Here is a 21046-nt window from a genome sequence, read left to right on the forward strand (position 1 = left end):
AATGCCACAACAGGTCCAAGATGACGCCATCTCCCTGGTCCTGCACTCAATCCTGGGACCTCTAGTTATGTAAAGATACCTATGTCAGATTTCTATTTATTGACTACAGCTCAGCCTTCAAAACCATTGTTCCTACAAAACTCAACTTCAAACTCAATGGCCTAGGTCTCAGCTCTTCCCTCTGTGACTGGATCCTGAACTTCCTAACCCACAGACAACAATCATTAAGAATAGGCAACAATATCTCATCATGATCATCCTCAACACCAGTGTCCCACAAGGCCGTGTCCTCAGCCTCCTATTATTCTCTTTATACACCTACGGCTGTGTGGCCAAATTCATCTCCAACTCAATTTTCAAGTTTGCTGACGACACCACTGTAATAGGTCAGATGTCAACCAATGATGAGACAGAGTACAGGAATGAGATAGAGAATGTGGTGAACTGGCGCGATGACAATAATCTCTCCCTCAGTGTCAACAAAACGAAGGAGATTGTCATCGATTTCAGGAAACGTAGTGGAGAAGATATCCGTCTACATCAATGGGAACAAAGTTGAAATGGTCAACAGCTTCAAGTTTTTAGGTATCCAGATCACCAACGACCTGTCTTGGTTCCCCCTCCTCCCCCTCAATGCTGACACTATAGTTAAGAATGCCCACCAATGCCTCTTTTCTCAGAAGACGAAGGAAATTTGGCATGTCAACTATGATTCTCACCAACTTTACAGATGCACCATAGAAAGCGTTTTTTCTGGTTATATCACAGCTTGGTATAGCTCCTGCTCTGCCCAAGACTGCAAGAAACTACAGAACTTCGTGAATGTATCCCAATCCATCACACCAACCAGCCTCCCATCCACTGACTCTGTCTACACTTCCCGCTACCTCAGAAAAACAGCCAGCAAATTTAGGAATTATGCATCCCAGACATACTTTCTTCAGCCAGCTTCTGTTGGGAAAAAGATACAAAAGTCTGAGGTCACATATCAAACCGACTCAAGAACTGTTTCTTCCTTGCTATCAGACTTTTGAATGGACTTACCTCGCACTATGTTGACCTTTCTCTACACGTTAGCTATGACTGCAACACTACATTCTGCACTCTCTCCTCTCCTTCTGTATGCATGATATGCTTTGCATGCAAGAAACAGTACTTTTCACTGTGTACTAATACAGTGACAGTAATAAATCAAATCAAAGTATGCTTGTCTTGAAACAAAGAGCTAGGGTGAGACTTTTATTGAAAGTCATCACTTAGTATGCACAATAGTCTATTGAATAACCTGGAAAGGAACACCAAAATCCAGATGGAATAATTTAATTCTTTCTGCCTGTCTAATATTTTCCTTCAAGGTAGCTAGAAACTGATTAAAAGCCAACCAAGTTGGCTAGTACTTGCAATACCTTATTGCAAAAGTAGATTTTTCTTGTTTGCCTTTAATAATCTGATGATCCAATGTTTCCTTTGCACAAAAAAGTGTGCATAAACCTCCTTAGTCTACATTCAATAGGTTACTATAAATTTATTTTTCTTTTTTCTTGGTTATGTCAAAAGCTGAAAACAAAGCAAGCAAAAATGACTTTAAAGTCTGATCTTAACTAGTCAAAATATTTAACCTTCTCAGATGATTTAATTCTGAATTAAATGGTGCACTGTAGGCAGTCAGTATTGGATGCATTTCAATTTCAAAGCATTCCAGAGTTTTCCAATAATGTGGATTCAGGATTTGATTGTAATGCTCCATTATTTAAAATCTTCAGCAAGTTACTTAAATGCAATGATGCAGAAATGCATCATCATTGAGGAATATATGGCTCTTATTGCAGTGAGGTACAATGATGACATGTTTCCACAACAGGAAAGGACAATAGATAAAGTAAATTTTACCTAGGGATGCCTATACAATGATAATGATGTCCACTACAGTCATTAAGATGGAGAACAAGCACATTTAGACCTCCATCACCCCTGGCCACACACACAATTCTGATCTCATTCATAGGGTTATGCACAAGGATGGAGTGAAGCAAGAGTAAAAGCTGAAAATACTTAATAGGAACACAAAAGCAGGAAGTAGATGATTAAACACTACACTGCCCCCTTGACTGTAAAAAAAGTGGGGACTCCATTTTGGTAAGTTATTGAAGCCATGAAAAATGTGCAATGTAGATTTATTCGGATAATAATTACATGGATGGGAGGATGATAATAGAGAAGAGATTTGAAGAACAAGGACTGAATTTAGGAAAGTAGAAAATACCTACAGAAGTGTTCACATTTTGAAAGGGCTCCAAATATTCAACATGGGAGGATCTGTTGTTAACAGGAAGACTTAAATCTCAAATTAAAGTGTAGTCATGGAGGTGAGGGTGGGTGGGGGGAGATATTGTTCACTGCAGCTGTGATCGTGTGTTCTGAAGATTGTATTGCTTACCCAGTGCCAAGGTTAAGGACATCTTCTGTAGCTAGAGAAGAACTTGGAATGGGGGGAGAGGATCCAATTGTCGTGGTCCACATTGGAATAAATGACATCAGCAGAACTAGAAATGAGGTTCTGTGAAGAGAGTTTGAGGATCCTGGGTCAAAATTAAAATGTAGAACCTCACAGGTAACAATCTGTGGATTATTACCTGGGCTACTGTAATTTGGCACAGGAATAAACAGATTAGGAAGTTAAACATGTAGCTGAAAGAGTGGTGTGGGGGGGGGGGGGGGGGGGGCGGTGGCTTGGGTTTTTATTCATAGGAAACCAAACCAGGAGAAAAAAAGAAATTGGTCCATTTCAATGGGCTGCACCTAAACCAGATTAACACTAATGTCTTGGCAAATCAAGTAGCTGCTTCGGACTTTGAAATAATTAAGGGACAATCAGCAAGAGGTTTCAGGAAAGGGTAAATTCATTGGCACTAAGAGAAATGTTATGGCTGGAGAGCAGAGTAGCAATTTGTGTAAATAAGAATAATATGGATCAGGAAGGGATAGCGCGCTTAATGAAAAGGACATTCGTGACTAGGGTGATATTGTTGATTATGATGATACCAACTTACATTTCTATAGTGGCTTTATTCTAATTAAACATCCCAAGCTGCTCTACAAATGTTATTAAACTAAATTTGACACTGACCAAGAAAATTTAGGGCAGATGGATAAAGGCTTGATTAAAGAGGTTTTAAGAAGGCAGAAGGTGGAAAAGCAAGTGGATAAGTGGAGGAATTTAGGGAGGCAGTTCATGAGCTTAGAGTCTTGGCAGCTGAAGACATAACTACCAAGGATGGAGCAATTAAAATCAGGAACGCTGAACAGGTCAGAATTGGCAGAGTGCAGAAAAGGAAGAGGGGCTGCCCTGATAAGGATAAAGTAAAGACTGTAGGAAGAAAAGATTTTGAAATATTAGATATGGTATCAGTTGGAGGAGTTAAGAAACAGCAAGAGGCAAAAGAAACAATATGGGGAGCAGTTCATAGGCCCCCTAATAATAATTATGTCTAACAGAGTATAAATCAGGAAATCAAAGGTTCTTTGTAACAAGGGTAAGATGGTAATCATAGAGGACTGTCATATTCATATTGATTGAACAAACAAAATTTGCAGTAACCGTGTAGGACACAAGTTCAGGAAGTACATTCAAAATAGTTTTTGAGATTAATATGTCAAGGAACTAAAAAGGGAACAGACTATTTTAGATATAGTTTTGTGCAATGAGGCATGATTAAGTAATAACCTTCCAGTAAAGCAGGCTACATCAGAGAGTGATCATTGTATAATAGAATTTTATGTTGCGTTTGAGGGGAATTTAGTTAATCTGAAACATGTATCTTAAATCAGAAGACAACTAACAATACATGTTCCAGGGGTAATTTGACTAAGGTAGATGGGGAAACTAGATTAAAATACACAAAGTTAAATAGGTAATGGCTAATATTTGAAGAATTAATAATTTGCAACATGTATACATTCTCTTAAAGAATAAATCAGAAAAAAGTGGCCCTCCTGTGACTAATGAGTGAAGTTAAAAATATTAGATTAAAGGAAAAGGCTGATAAAGTTGTCAAGAAGAGTAGTAAAGCTGGAAAAATGGGAAGATTTAACGATTCAGCAAAAGGCGACAAAGAAACTGACAGAGAAAGAGAAACTAGGAGTAAACTAGTTGCAGACAAAAACAGATTGTAAACATTTATGTTGGTGTGTAGAAAGGGAAAGATTAGGGCACGAACGAGGATCCTTTAGAACCATAGTTAGAGGAAAAATTATGAGAGGAATAAGAACATGGTAGAGACATAAATCAACAACTTGTAACTGTCTGAAAAAAATTCCAGAAGTCACAGAGCTCCAAGGGTGTAACAAAAATTAAGGATTTAAGCAGGCAAGAATATAATTTGAGGTTATTAATATAAGATAGCCAACTAGAAATTTAATAAAGAAGTCAGAAAACTTGTTTCGCCAGAGTGGTCAGAATGCGGAATTTGTTACCACAAGGAGTAATTGAAGAGAATAAGAAGCATGGGGCAGCACGGTGGCAGTGGTTAGCACTGCTGCTTCACAGCACCAGGGACCCGGGTTCAATTTCTGCTTGGGTCACTGTCTTTGTGGAGCTTGCACATTCTCCCTGTGTCCGCGCGTGTTTCCTCTGGGGACTCCAGTTCCCTCCTGCAGTCCAAAGATGTGCGGGTTAGGTGGATTGGCCATACTGAATTGCCCCTTAGTGACAGGAGGACTAGCTAGGATAAATGCATGGGATTATGGGGATAGGATTGTCATCAGTGCAGACTCAATGGACCAAATGGCCTCCTTTTGCACTGTAGGATTCTATGATTCTGTGTCACGGGGAAGCCAGACAATCCCGTTCTGAGTCTGGAGACGGGAAGGAAAATTAGTCTGCTTCATGCTAGGTAATGAATATACATGATCTTCCTCCTTTTAGATAATTAATTGTGTATCAGCAAGGAGCTTGTACACTGTGACATGCAGAATGCCACCTGCTCCACCATTACTTCATACGGTTGAAGGTTCTGCTGCCATATTTGAAAGATACCTAGATAGATATTCACTCAATGCAGTCCTGGAACTCCGCCAGAATCCCTACAACCACATATGGGGGTGCCTCAGGCATTGGCTTTCACTATTCTCTAGATAAGATAACAACCCGTGATACACCCATAGTTGGACCTATGCTCACTGTGTCAGTGGTCCATGTTCTCTAGTTTCTTGACTGTAAAGACTTCCTGCTGTCTCTTGCTGCACAGGCCCTTGCCCCTCAAGTATCAACTGGCAACAGGTTATCCTTTTCTGAATTTGGATGAGAGCCATTACCAAGGCGGGGTTTTCTGCAGTCTGCATCATCAATGTTTCAGTGGATGTGTGAACGAATTGAAGTGATACATTAAGTGAGCTTGTCCTTCACTGGATTCCCTCCATCTCAAAGCCAGCAGGCAAGTGCTAAACCATTTTTCTGGTCTCTGTCTAGATATGGCATCCCCATCGCACCCCATCCAGGTAAAGGGCGTTCAGAAATGGATGCTCCTCCTGTTCCAACATGAATGGAGCCACTCTTTTTGTCCAGTGGGATGAGAATCACATGCAAGACTCACACCAACACTTTTCCACTATCTTTGAAACTCTATAGAGAGGGAATTCTGTTGGCAGTGTGGAAAGACTAATCATGTGATCCCTTATCAGCCATGACCATTACCAAGGATGTTGGAGGTTTCGAGCTGTGTGTTGGCATCCCCATATACCAGCTCTGGTTTTAGGAGGCATTCCAGCTTCCTCCCTCCCTTCATCCCTGCCTCTGATAGTAGCAAATGATAAATGGCACAGAATGAATGGCAGCTCCACACCTTGCTGGGAACTCGATGAGGCCTGTGAATCGGACAAACCTGTTGCAATGCAGCATCAACATGGACAAGAGAACACAACTGAGCATTTTTGATATCCAGTTGTCTCAATTATTAGGGTGCATCTTTAGTTGGTCACTTGTGCTGACCTTGAATTCCACCCACCCTAAAGACTTTCCTTCCACTTTGAGGGATCTTACTGACTGACTAACTTGTGGTTAAGGCATAATACTGCAGATGCTTGATTCTGAAACAAAAGCAGAAAATGCTCGAAAATCTCAGCAAGTCTGACAACATTTGTGGAGAGAGAAGACGACCAACGTTTCAAGTTTGGAAAACTCTTTGTCAAAGCAGATCTGTAGCCATGTTTCTAATAGGGAGGAAATATATTCTTGCAGCTGAAAAAAAAAAGCCCCTCTTTGCACTTCGCAGTTTGAGATAACTTTTCTTCCTGCTTGCTAATTGATGGTTTCACTGTCCTGCTAGTCTCCAGATCACCTTTCTTGGATCCCTTCAAACGTAATAAGGTCTCAACCACCTCTCCAGTCAGTTTTAATCATGTGATGGCAGTTTTGACGTGTCTCATTATCCACATAATGGGTTGGAGTCAAGTAATTGATGATTGACGCACATTGAGGTGGGAGTGGACGGTGGAATGATTGATGTCCCATTCCACATACCAGTTGTGATTACATTCCTCAAAGTACCGATTGCCTTTTAAATCACTTCTATTGAAATAATAAAGGCAATCAATTTGTCCCCAAATAGAAAAACTGTAGAAAAAGTTGTATTTTGTCTTTTTTCTGTCTAGAACCCACAAACAGAATTGACCAAACTTTCCAGAAACGATTTAGGGAAAGTACAGTGTCCATTTTTCCATGTTGCTTCCATTTTAAATATAAAAAGACCGCTGCCCAACTATCTTTGTGCTTGATATGACTGTCATTGCTATATATCCCATGTAACCCTATCCTACGTAATTGAATGAGAGAAAGTAATGGGATGAACAGCCAAAAGATTCCCTGGGCCCAATGGCCTACGTACAATGGTTTTAAAAGTGATGATTTTGGATACACTGATACATTGGTTTGGATCTTTCAGAATACCTGAAATTCGGGAAGAATCCCTATCAATGGAAGGTGGGAAATTTAATTCCTCTGCTCAAGAAAGAATGGAGGAAAGAAAAGATAGTTAGTCTACCATCAATCACAAGGAAAATGCTAGAATGTATTATTTTCGACACATTATCATGTTTGACAAAACTGTTAAAAGAGCTTCTTGTAGATGTAGTTAGTTTGGTAGATATGAAGGAACCATTGCAGATGTAGTGCAAAAAGCATTCAATGTGGTTTTATATTAAAATTAGTTAAATGGACAGATGTAGCAGAGGTAGAAGGTCAAACATGACATTATTAAAGGGCAGAGCAGCCTTGATTAACTGAGTGGCCTACTTCTGCTCCTATTTCATGAATTCTTATGTAGAATCTGCATAAGTTTATATTTTTCATGCAAAGTATTACTGAATATTCAATTCATGTCTGGAAGTAAGGGCCTAGGGTGATATACTTTTGTGGTTCATCACTTAATATGAACATTTTTACTGGAGAGGTGTCAAACACTGCATCTAATGTGAAGTAAATAAATTCTTGGTATTTAGTTGGAGAGTTTCATCCAGGTGAAACATTTAGTTGTTGTATTTTCTTGTGTGAGTTGCTTATGATTTGCGTGTTTATGTAATAACACCCTTGATATTTGTATATCTACCATTTGATCTAAGGATATATCCAAGAGCTGCTAACATGTATTCAGTAGTACCCTGAACCTTAGGGAAGGTGTCAATTTGGCAAAATGTTACTTACATTTCCTACTTGCCAATGCAAAGGTTTATCTAACTACATGCATTAAAATAGAGGACTTCCTTAGTAGAACAGTGTTTTGACAAGAGTCCAGAAATGTTTCCTGTGGGTGATTCAAAATATCTTGTGGCATACAAATTGAGGCTACTGAGAAGATTCATGGCAACTAAAACCGGAAGGTCTGAATCAACATTATAAACCGCACTGTACCTGAAAACCCCTTCTTGCTAAACCTTAACCAATACATCCATTGCCATATTCAAACATCTGATGGTTACCACTGACTCATGTAGGGCCTACCAGTCAGGCACATCTTTTGCCCTCTATGCTCCCAGTTTTCTCTTTTCTCCTGAGGCTGTACTGAAATGTCCATATTCTGAAATTTCAGTCTTTGTCAAATTCATTAAATCCGGTTTGACTTGGAGTTAAATAACTCTCCTCGGTTTTCTTCTGCATGGTTGACCCTTAAATAAAGACCTGCTGCTTCCCTCACGTTGTCAATTTTCAAAACATCATATTTCAAGCTATGGTGAAGCAATGTGTACCATTTACAGAATTCACTGCAGCAACTCACCATGGTTTCTTTGACAACAGATTCCAAACTTGTGATATCTATCACCTAGATGGATAAAGGCAGCAATTGCAAAGGAACATCACCACTTGCTAATTTCCTTCCAAGCCACCCACCATCCGGACTCAGAACTAAATTGCTGCTGCTGGGTCAAAATCCTGGCATTCCCTCCCCAACAGCATTGTGGGTGTATCTACATCACATGGACTGCAAAAGTTCAAGAGGTTTCACATCACCACCTTCTCAAGTGCAATGGGGGATGTACAATGAATATTGGCCAAGGACAAAAAGAAAAGAGAAGGATGAAATGTACATTAACATTTCTTAACAAGATGTTATTCATGTTTACAAATGTTGTTTATTTCCCTAAAATTATCAAAGTAAAATGTGTATCAGAGTGAGAGGGGCAAATTAATATCAATTTGACTGTTGGCTTGTAATCATTGGGAATTTTGTTAAAATTAGTCAAACTCATTTTGGAACCTTACAAAGAAAAAAAGCAGTTTATATTCATTCCATCTTTTTGGATCAAATCCTGGTCTTACATTGCAAGTTAAAAGTTTTCCATGAAGTCGTAAAATATGAAATTTTATTTCCGATTTAAGTAATTTATATAGACTATAAATAGAAACAGCTTTCAAAACAAAGTCACAATGGAAGTAGCCAATACATACCAATGTCAGAATATATTGCAACCCATGATCCAGACAAACAATTAAAGTATATTGCCATTCATCGTTCTATTTAGAATTAGTACACACAAGGCAACAGAAGAATCTATATAAAGCATCTCACTATCTATTGAATAGAGTGAGATGTTAACAGAATGTAACAGAAATTAACAATGCATACCTCAGGAATGCAAATATATACTGAAAAGATAAATTCAATTAAATCTTTCTTAAACTTTTTGGCAATAGTTAACAAAAGCATGGTACTGTGCAAAGATTAATTTGAAATCAACTCACTTGTTGTTGTTTCACATGCAACTAATCTTCCAAAGCCTTCATCACAATTAACCGTTTGCCATTGCCCTGACTTTATGTCCATGACAGTACATACGTCGGCATCAGATGTCCCTCTAGATGGTTCCCCTGGAGCCCAGTTTCTGTAACTTATTTCAGACTGATCAAACCATCTCATGGTATTGCCTGAAAAACAACTAAAGTCAGTTCATGGTGCACCAAAGAAATTCATGGAATAGAGATCTATTGGAATAGAAGTAGTCTATTTTCAATGCATTTTTCTAAGCACCAAAAAGTATTAGTGTGAAGATCTCCAGATAAAGTACTGCATAAACCTCAATCAGCACAAACTAGTACTAAATTGTACTTTCACACAGTGACCAAAAAAGGTTGTTGGCATGGAGGATTGAAATAAATCATTTCCATCCAGTTAGGTCAAGTTTATTTCAGGCAACCAAACCTCAGAAGAGTAACCTGTATTAAAGCGACGTATATTTTCCTTTACTCGTGCCAGCAACCTTTTGGCTTCTTGTTGAGTAAAAGTACAAATTTACTGCCAATTGGTGTCAATTTGAAGAAGGTTTATGCTCTGGTTTTGCCATCACTAGAAAATAGGTAAGAACATATGAATTAATTTAGAACAGAACTGTTACAACTTGTTGACAAAAATTTTCACTCAAAGGGGAAGCCAGACAAGTACATGAAGGACATGAAAATAGAGAGTAGATGATTATGATAATAGATTTAGATGAGAAAAAGTGGGAGGAGGCTGAAGTGGAGCACAAATGCCAGCACAGACTGGTTGGGCCAAATGACCTGTTTCTGTGCTGTGTACATCCTACATAATCTTCCTATTGGTTGGCTGGATTCAAAAATCCCGTCCTGGAGATGAAAAGTCAATACTTCATTATTTTCAGTGGCCACAGATTGACTAGTTTAGATGGGATTTGTATAGAAAAGGGCTATAATAGTATTAGAATTAAATAATTGTATGCTGATAAGATTGCTTTCTCCTTCCTTCCCCTTGATCTCATCTCACAGCCTGACTTCTCAAACTCTGTAGTTAGCAGACTCAGAGTCATAAGCTCCTCCAAGGCCACTGCAAAATACTATTGTGTGAGCAAGTTGAATGAGTAAACCATGTAATTTTTTCCTATTTCCTTCAATGTAGTTCCTGACAAGAAGCTTGTAACACAAGTTGTATGAACAGCAGTAAACTTCAGCACTTTAAATTCAAGGCCAGTTGTTGTGGATCAATTTTATCTCAGTAGCACATTAGCATAGTGATTAGCACTGCGGCCTCACAGTGCCAGGGACTTGGGTTCGATTCCTGGCTTGGGTCACTGTCTGTGCGGAGTCTGCATGTTCTCCACATGTCTGCATTGGTTTCCTCTGGGTGCTCCTGTTTCCTCCCACAGTCCAAAGATGTGCAGATTAGGTGGATTGGCCATGCTAAATTGCCACATAGTGTCAGGGGGCCTAGCTAGGGTAAATGCATGAAGCTACGTGAATAGGGTCTGGGTGGGATTGTGGTCAGTGTAGACTTGATGGGCCGAATGGCCTCCTTCTCCACTGCAGGGATTCTATGATTTCTATGATCTCGAAGGCTGCTATAAAATGTAGACTTTGACATTAGATCATTGGTATGAGGGGAGAACCAGTTTTAAGTAACCTAATTTAGACGATGATCAATTATTTTACGTTTGGGCTACTAAGTTACTGTCAACTTCATGAACAGGGTTGTTTGTGAATGAAATTATCTAGCTTTACTGCGACATCAGTAGGTTGAGCATCTAACTTTATGCTATTCATGATACTTTATTAGATGTGGCAAATTTAACTTTGGCTTACTATGGAAATGCCGATGGATTAGCAAACTTTAAAAATCTTGCAGAGAGGGTGGATAAAGTGATAAGATACCAGTGTCACATATTAGTTTTTCATTATGCATATTTAGAGTTAAAAGCAAGTTTAAACACTAGCAATGCCATATGGCAAATAAACAATGAACCTGTTTTGTCTGCCATTTAAGGGGTGCTATTTATTCTTGTTTTCCAAACTGTTGAATGGTCCTCTTTAAAACAGAAATATTGTTAGGTTGAATCAAAGACTGCGAATAATGTACAGACTCCAATCACAAAATTCTGCAGATTTATTTTTACGTCAAATTCAACCTACGCTGTTAAGTAAGCGAAAATATTCTGCATTTTTGTTTTGCACGTGCATCAAGAAACCTGAGCAAAACCGTAACCGGTGGTGGTGGCGCAGAGGGGTTGACAACTGGCAGGTAACAGTCACATCACGTAAGTGATACATAACGACTGTCTGAAAGTGGAGAAAGGCCAGCCGTCATCCATTGGCCTTCAAAGGCACAATCATTGCCAAATCCTTCACTCACCATTTACCAGAAGCTTAAACGGTCAGACACCCAACAAAAATGGGATGGAAGTGGGGTAAGCTTGCCCTTCAAAACCTTTCCAACATCTATAAAAGTCAAATTAAGAGTACAATGGAAGGGTGCAGCTGCAATAGCACTCAAGTACCACAGAGTAGGTTACTTTCTCCTGCCACTGAATTCAATATCCATTTCCTGCACCACTGGCACACTTATAGTCTTATAGTATACAGAATGCATTGGAGCACCTCCATATTCTGTAGCCTCAGCTATCACCAAGAGGGACAAGAACAACAGTAGCAGAGCAACACCACTGCCTCTAAGCTCCCATTCAATTTATACGCCATGCTTTGGAAATGGATTGCCATTCCCTTATCGTTACAGTCGATATCCTGCAATTTAACAACTTAATACCACCTTCTCCAGATAACTAGGAGCAGGTAATAAATACAACCTTGCAAACGTGTGCTCTGATTGTGAAAACAAATTATAAAAATGTTGCAGTTTTAAATCACCCAGAAGAAATATCAATTTCTATTTCAATTTTGACTATAATGTAGATTAATGGCTCAAAATTAGAACTGTACTTTGTTCTTCAAGTCATTGATTTTTGGTCCAGATTATTTCCCTAACTGGATGAAAAATATATTGAAAGCATGTCAGAAAAGGGAGGCGATGGCCTAGTGGTTTTATCACTAGACTATTAATCCAGAAACTCAACTGATGTTCTGGGACATGGATCCAAATCCTGCCACGGCAGATGGTGGAATTTGAATTCAATTTAAAAAAAATCTGGAATTAAGAATCTACTTCTGACCATAAAACCATTATCGATTGTTGGAAAAACCCATCTGGTTCACTAACGACCTTTAGGGAAGGAAATCTGCCGTCTTCACCTGGTCTGACCTGCATGTGACTCCAGAGCCACAGCAGTGTGGTTGACTCTTAACTGCCATCAGACAATAAATGCTGGCCAGCCAGTGGCACCCATGTCCTATAACGAATATTTTTACAGCAGTATGAGCAGTTTTATTGTATCTTGAAACAGAAAAGATGAGGGTTTGTTCATGCAAGCATGGCTGAATTTTTTTTTAAACAGTTGGATACTTCTAATTACTGCCAAACTCTCTCGCATTGAAAGTTTACAAGTGCTGTTCGGCATTTCTATAGATATAATTATTGCTGGAGATTATATACAAAATAAAAATGGAAACAGTATTTTGAACTTTTCTTTCCATCTATTTTTGAAAAATGCATTTGCATTGAATTAAATATTTTATCTTACTTTTCCTGGTTCAGGTGGGATTTTATAGCCTCGCTCATCTCGAACTGTAAAATCCCACCTGAGGTCAATGGACCTTTCCATGTCCTGCCCCTCGCCTGCTCAGATTCCTGCAGTAGGCAGGAAGGAAAAAGTCTGGCCTGTCTCAGTCAGGATTCTTCAAACTGCTTATTTGAAAAGACAGAGAGCTGGTAGAGGCCTTGGAGGAATAGGAAACCATGCATACCCCAAAACACAGGTAAGTCTGTGATTCCATCAGGGCTGAGTTGACAGGCCCCATCAAGGAGAACAGGGATATGTTGAACAGGCTGGGATAGGGAGAGTAGACACTTGCACTGTGCAGAAAGCTGGAACACTGGGGTGAATGAAAGTAAATTCTGGAGGGCTGTGGCATACCTTTGCATTGGTTCCAGATGAAATGAACAAACCAATATTTGTAACATAGAAGGGAACTCGAGGGGAGAAGAATAAATAGTAGAACTGAATTTATAGCTCAAGTCCTTAATAATACTATTATGTTAGTAGTTCTTACTTTGTTGAAGTTTCTTTCATATACAATGAAGTTTGTTTTTATTTAAAATTCTGAAATCATGTGGCCCAGTTTTGTTCATTAATTCCTGGGTGTTCAGATGTTTCTTCTTAATAACATTCCCTGACAGGATCCCTAATGAGAGTTTGGATTGGCCAGGGTGAGTGGGGCCTAATTTTGGAGGATGTGGTTATAGCAGAGATATTAATTAAACATTTTGTTTTTTTTTTAAATAATGGCAGGAGTGAGAATACAGAACAAGAACAAAGAACAGTACAATATAGGAGCAGGCCCTTTGGCCCTCCAAGCCTACGCCAATCACGTTTATCTATCTAGACCAACCACTTTTATCCCTCTATTCCCCATTTGTTCATATATCTATCAAGATAAGTTTTAAATGTGGCTAACGTAACTGTTTCAACCACCACACTTGACAGTGCATTCCAGGTCCCCACCACCCTCTTGTGTAATAAACTTCTCCCGCATATCTCCACTGAACCTTCCCCCCACCCCTCATCCTGAACTTGTGCCCCCTTATAATTGTCATTTCTGCCCTGGGAAAAAGCTTCCAACTGTTCACCCTATCTATACCTGTCATAATTTTATAAACTTTTATCAGGTTGCCCCTCAGCCTCCATCTTTCCAGGGAGAACAATCCCAGTTTATTCAATCTGTCCTCATAGCTAATACCCGCCATACTAGACAACATCCTGGCAAACTTTTTCTGTACTTTCTCCAAAGCTTCCACGTCCTTCTGGTTGTGAGGTTACCAGAATTGAATGCAGTATTCCAAATGTGCCCCTTTTGACGAAGGCAAACATGCCACATGCTTTCTTCATCACCTTTTCGATCTGTGCTGCCACTTTTAAAGATCTGTGGACCTGTACACCCAGATCTCTCTGAGTGTCTATGCTCCAAATGGTTGTGCCATTTATTTTATAGCTCCCACCCGAATTGGATTTACCAAAATGCATCACCTCACATTTGTCCGGATTAAATTCCATCTGTTATTTCTCCGCCCAAATTTCCAGCCTATCTATACCCTGTATTCTCTGACAATCTTCATCACTATCCGCAACTCCACCAATCTTAGTAGCATCCACAAACTTGCTGATTAGACCAGCTACATTTTCTTCCAAGTCATTTATACACACTACAAACAGCAGAGGGCCTAGCACTGATCCCTACAGAACACCACTAGTTACAGACCTCCATTCAGACTAGAGGGACTGATGGTGGACAAGTCCCCAGGACTGGATGGAATGCATCCAAGGGTTTTGAAGGAAATGACAGAGGCGATAGTGGATGCCTTGGTGATTATTTTCCAAACCTCGCTGGATTCCAGGGAAGTGTCGGAAGATTGGAAAACGGCTAATGTTACGCCGCTGTTTAAAAAGGGTAGCAGGCAAAAGGCAGGGAATTATAGGTCAGTTAGTTTAACGTCTGTTGTAGGAAAAATGCTTGAATCCGTCATCAAAGAGGAAATAGCGAGGCATCTTGAGAAGAATTGTTTAATAGAGCAGACGCGGCACGGATTCGTTAAGGGGAAGTTGTGTCTGACGAATTTATTGGAATCCTATGAGGATGGGTCTAGTGCGGTGGATAGAAGGGAACCGGTAGATGTGGTGTTTCTCGATTTTCAGAAGGCGTTTGATAAGGTGCCGCACAAAAGGCTGTTACAGAAGGTTAGGGCTAAGGTGTTAGCGTGGATAGGGGATTGGCTGTCAAATAGGAGGCATAGAGTGGGTGTCAATGGGTGCTTTTCGGATTGGCGGTTGGTGACTAGTGGAGTGCCCCAGGGATCGGTGCTGGGGCCTCAGCTATTTACCATTTATATAGATGATCTGGAGGAGGGAGCCGAGCATAAGGTGTCGAAATTTGCTGATGACACAAAGATAAGTGGAACAGCAAATTGTGCGGAGGGTGTGGAAAGTCTGCAGAGGGATCTAGATAGGCTGAGCGAGTGGGCGAGGACCTGGCAGATGGAATACAATGTTGGCAAATGTGAGGTTATCCACTTTGGTAGGAACAATAGTAGGAAGGACTACTACTTACAGGGCGAAAAGCTGCAGCATGCTACGGTGCAGAGGGACATGGGGGTCCTTGTGCATGAGTCGCAAAAACCCAGTCTACAGGTGCAGCAGGTGGTCAGGAAGGCAAATGGGATGCTGGCCTTCATAACGAGGGGGATTGAATATAAAAGTAGGGAGGTCTTGCTGCAACTGTACAGGGCACTGGTGAGGCCGCAGCTGGAGTACTGTGTGCAGTTTTGGTCGCCGCACTTGCACAAGGATATTTTGGCCTTGGAGGGAGTGCAGAGGAGGTTCACTAGGCTAATACCGGAGTTGAGGGGGTTGACCTATGAGTTGAGGCTGAATAGACTGGGTTTGTACTCGTTAGCTTTTAGAAGGATGAGGGGGGATCTTATTGAGACGTATAAGATGATGAAAGGGATGGATAGGGTAGAGGTTGAGAGGTCCTTCCTGCTCAGAAAGGACAGCAGGACTAGAGGGCACAGCCTCAAGATAAGGGGGGGGTGCAGTTTAGAACAGAGGGTGGTGAATCTCTGGAATTCTCTGCCCGTTGAAGTGGTTGAGGCTACCTCACTAAATATATTTAAGACACAGGTAGATAGGTTTTTGGTAGGCAAGGGGATTAAGGGTTATGGGGAGAAAGCAGGAAAATGGAACTGAGCCACTTCAGATCAGCCATGATCTTATTGAATGGCAGGGCAGGCTCGAAGGGCTAGATGGCCTACTCCTATTTCTTATGTTCTTATTATGTTCTTATGTTCAGAAAAACATGCTTCCAACCCTACCCTCTATCTTCTTTGGCCAAGCCAGTTCTGAATCCATCCAATTCATCCTGTGAGATTTAATCTTTTGCACAAGCCTGCCATGAGGGACCTCGTCAAATGCTTTACTGAAGTCCGTGTAGACAACATCCACAGCCCTCCCCTCATCAATCATTTTTGTCACCTCCTCAAAAAACTACTGAGGTAGCTGCAGAGAAGGAATTGATTCTGCCAAAGCTAGTAAAATACATGGTGCATAATGGTATCATGGCTTACCCCACAGGCCATTCTTAGGAGCTCAAATTTTCAATTCTCAATGATGTAGAAATTGTGCCACAGGACTAGCTCATAGCTAACGTAATGCCATTGTTCAATAAGTAAAGAATAAACTAGTATCTATACAAAGTTAGTCGAATGCCAATTGTAGGCATATTTTAAAATCCATAACTTGAGTTAACTGATTGGACAAGAAAAAGAAATTAGACGCATATGGAGTTTAGAAGGTGCTCAATAAGTTGTCTTACATGGGGCTCATTAGAAGAATTCAGACATACTGTATGAGGAAATTAGTATGTTAACAGATAGAAAATAAAGAGTTAGGGTAAATTACTGTTGCTCGGTTTAGAAGTGGGTTGAACATGGTGTTGTCAGCTGTTCTTAGCTTCGAGGATGATATCTACTCAGGGTCCTGAGTTTCCACCTTTGGTCTTAACCCACAGATCTTTGGGCATGTACGGCAGGATGCCCCATGAGATAGTGGGATCCAGAATTGTTTCTTTTTTTTTCCTTCCCTTGCCTCTGGTCTACCTCATCATCAAGACATTATGACTCACACTGTGATGCAACTTGATGGACAAGTTGTCGCTACTCTAAATGATTGGTAGCAAGCTTCACTGAGTCATTAATGTCAATGCTGCCACACTTTCATAGGAGCTTAAGAGTGTTTATGAAACTTCTTTTTTGTCCTCCCTGGAACATTGGCCATGTGAGAAAACGGGCATTGGTATATTGGATGATGTACTTTACCAGTCAATGCGGAATCCATTTTTAAGGACAGTACATGCAAACGATTTTATACTTTGAGCACTATCTCAAAACTCACAGAAGGTGTATCATTAGACAGTGGGATGCATTTTGGATTATGTTAATTAAAAGCTAGCATGGGCACAATGGATTTTAATGACCTCTTTCTGTGCTGTAGGTATCTATAGTTCGATGGAATGAAAACTCTAGTAAATAGTGTATTTCACATTGTTAATGTTGGGCTTTGAAGTCTTTGTTGAATTTTTAATGAAAATGTCTAGCTCTGAAAATATGCAATGAGTTAGTTTCCGTTGCTCTGTGCTATTCAGCAGTTGCCACACATCGACCTGAGGGATTCTTGGATAATCAACAGCAATCAGCACATGGAAATTAATTAACTTGGTAAATTGTTGGCAAACCTACAAATTTCTCGTCAGGATGATAACAGAACATGCCAAAAAGGTTACACGGAAAAAAAAAAATCAGTTTTGGCATGGCATTTTGAGATGTGAAAAATGCCTCAGTTATTAAATTTATACAGAAACAATCAGATGCTTTCTTTGACAACATAAACAAATCATATTAAAGTGTTTGCCATTAAAATAATATGCTTCCCACACAAAAAAACAGTAAGGGCTAAATATACAAAAATAGCCAAGCAAATCAACAGATTTTAGGGTATAATTCATTAAGTTGGGTGAATGAATCTAGGGTTATACCTTATTATTCACAAAGGCTTGCCTTCTCAATCTTAACCCCCCCCACCGGAGGTGTGGTGATCCTCCGGTTAAAGCAACACCAATCAGCTTTCCCTCTGAAAGAGCATTTTTTCTAAGCAATAATTTGGTCATCTGGGATATGGCAACTTCATCTTTTTAGTATTCAGTTATTCCAAATATCTTGATGCATACTATATGAACAATTAAAATGAAATAAAGTCTTTGCAAAATACAATTATTGCAACTTTACTTTTTAACGTGTTATACAGCATAGAACAAACCAGCTAATACTTACTGTCTGTGTCAAAGAACATACCCAACCAAATAGTTCCAGATTGTGCAGTCCTTTTATACTGGTCGACAATGAACTGGTTTTCCTGCTCATTAAGAATGTTGACAATATTACCACCTGGGGCTGAGGGAAAAGTAATAGTCACAAACAAAATAAGAAGGGATCATAATTAAAGTTTGAATATTTGGCAAATTTAACTGCTTCAAAAGATACCTTCAAACCCATATAATGAAAATTGGAGCAATGAATGAGGCTGTCTGCAATCCTCAGTATCATGGTAAATTTGTTTGTTAACTTGAATCATGCATGTAGTTAAATTATCTCAAGACTAAAAATTTAAATATGAAAAGTGATATTTGTTTCAAGACATTGTGTATTGTAAAAGTTAATTAACGGTTCAAAAGAAGTACATATTAACTAAAATAGTGTTTCTGTTTAAAAATAGTCAGCATATAATATGTTTTTAATTCTTCAAGACGTCAGCTATCTTCAAATAATACTACACAATATCCAAAATATAGAAACGGTAAAATCCCTTCATTTGTTAGTTTTTTGGCACAAGCAATGATTTAACAATTTAAAAGACTGAGAACATTTCAGCAATGCAGGACAAGGTTATTTTAAACAACACGAAAGGAAGTGAAACAAATGCAGAAAATGCTGGGGAAACTCAGCAGGTCTGACAGCATGTGTGGAAAGAGAATAGAACCATTCTCTTGCCATAGATGCTGTCAGTCCTACTGAGTTTCCTCAGCATTTTCTGTTTTTGTTTCAGATATCAGCATCTGCAATATTTTATCTTTACGGAAGGAAGTGATCTGGCAGCATAGTACTTGAAAATTCTCAGTGCACAACTTCAGACCAAATGTGAACCACATATGAAGCACATTACCAGCAGTTAGTTCAGTCACTTGATAGCCTGTCTTACAGAAGTGTGATGGATAGGATTTTGTGGTGGTAATGGTGGCAAAATGATCAGCGTTTGACATTGACATTCCACTGAAGCTAAAAGCAACTTTGGGAGTGCACATGTGTCAAATAATAGAGAAGCTAAGGTGCTTTTCTGGAAGGTATAATGTTGAGGTCTCTCTCTCAATGGGATTTTTTTTTAAGCTAATGTGAACTTCAGAGAAGCCCATGCCACAGAGAATGCTAGATCTTTGTGGGCAACTTTCTTTGAGGTCAGCAGTGAGCACTGTTGTTAAGTCGCCCACAACAAAATCCAGGCCATTACCTTCCCTTCTGGTATGGGTATCCACTGAATCTGCCTCCACTACACCCTTAGCTAGTGCATTCCAGAATCTAACATTTGCAGGGAAAAAAGTTTTCCCTCATGTCACCATTGCTTCTTTTGCCAATTACTTTAAATTGGTGCCCTCTGGTTCTTGGCCCTTATTCAATGGGGAACAGATTGTTTCCATCTACTCTGTCTAGTTCCCTGATGTCTTTCAACACCTCAATCAAATCTCCTTTCACCCTTCTATTTTCTCAGAGAATAATCCCAGGTTTTCCAATTTCCATGCAACTGATCCCTAATTCCCTGCACCATGGAACCATTCTTGTAACTCTTTTCTGCACCCTCTCTAAACCTTTCACATCCTTCCTAAAGTGTGAAGCTCAAGATTTGGACGCAATACTCCAGTTGAGGGTGAACCTGTATAAATGTTTATCATAACTTCCTTGCTTTTGTACTCTATGCTCTTATTTGTAAAGCCCAGAATCCTGAATGCTTTATCCTTGGAACTTCAATGACTTGTGCAATATGCCCCCCAAATCACACTGTTATTGTACTTCTTTAGACTTGTATTTTTTTTAAATATTGCATCTTATTCTTCCTGTCAAAATGTATCAATTCTCTGTATTAAATTCCATCTGCTCCATATCCATCCATTCCATCAGCCTGTTTACTTCCTCTCGTCATCTCTCACAATCTTCCTCAAAGTTCACAATACTTAAAAGTTTTGAGTCACCTACAAAATTTGGATCTATTACATATATTAGAAAAATCACGTGTCTTTGGGAAGTCAATCATATGTCTTCCCCCAATCCAAAATACAATTGCTCATCATTACTCTCTATATCACACAGAGAAATTTGTCTTCATTCTGTCCCTTTTATTTCATGGACTCCAACTTCGTCAAAGTGCATTTTGGAAGTCATAGAATCCCTACAGTGCAGAAAGAGACTATTCGACCCTATGAGCCTGTACTAGGCCCTATCTCTTTAACCCCATGTATTAACCCTACTAGTCCCCCTGACACTTTGGCCATGCTAAATTGCCCCTATCAACTGAACTTCATTGGAGTGTAGGAGGAAACCAGAGCACCTGGAGGAAACCCACGAAAATACAGGGAGAAAGTGCAAACTCCACACAGATAGCCTTCCTTAGTTAATCCACACTTGTTCAAGTGGCTGCTAATTTTGCTCTGGATTATCATCTCTAAAAGATTTCCCACCACTCTGGTTAAACAAATGGCCTTTAACTGGTGAGATTACAACTTTTTTTAAACAAGAATGTAATGTTTGCATTACACCAGTCCACTGGCATTGCCAATATATCTAAGGAAGATAACGGTCAATGCCTCTGCAAATTTCACCCGTATTTACCTCAGCATCCTCAGTTGCATCCCATCCAGAACTAATGATTCATCAACTTTTAAGTACAGCCAGCATTTTGAAAACCTCCTGTTCTTCAATGTTTTGCCTATCCAATATTGCAATGACTTTCTTTTACACTGAGCTCGGCAGCACCTTCTTCCTTGAGAAACATAGATGTTTAGTTC

At 39.6% G+C, this 21046-nt stretch overlaps 1 protein-coding gene across 3 annotated transcripts in view; it reads right to left on the minus strand.

Annotated features, from left to right (window-relative positions):
* LOC145350147 (CD302 antigen-like) overlaps nucleotides 1-21046 on the minus strand; it is a 42326-nt gene that overhangs the window by 9025 nt on the left and 12255 nt on the right. For all 3 annotated transcript variants that reach the window (XM_080199142.1, XM_080199144.1, XM_080199141.1), the window contains 2 exons: nucleotides 18267-18386; nucleotides 9233-9415 (listed from right to left, as the gene is read on the minus strand). In XM_080199142.1, the coding sequence (XP_080055268.1) occupies nucleotides 9233-9415; nucleotides 18267-18386 (303 nt within the window). The remainder of the gene's footprint in view (nucleotides 1-9232; nucleotides 9416-18266; nucleotides 18387-21046) is intronic.

This window comes from Carcharhinus amblyrhynchos, chromosome 11 (assembly GCF_965287045.1).
Source record: "Carcharhinus amblyrhynchos chromosome 11, sCarAmb.v2.hapA, whole genome shotgun sequence".
NCBI classification, from domain to species: Eukaryota; Metazoa; Chordata; class Chondrichthyes; order Carcharhiniformes; family Carcharhinidae; genus Carcharhinus; species Carcharhinus amblyrhynchos.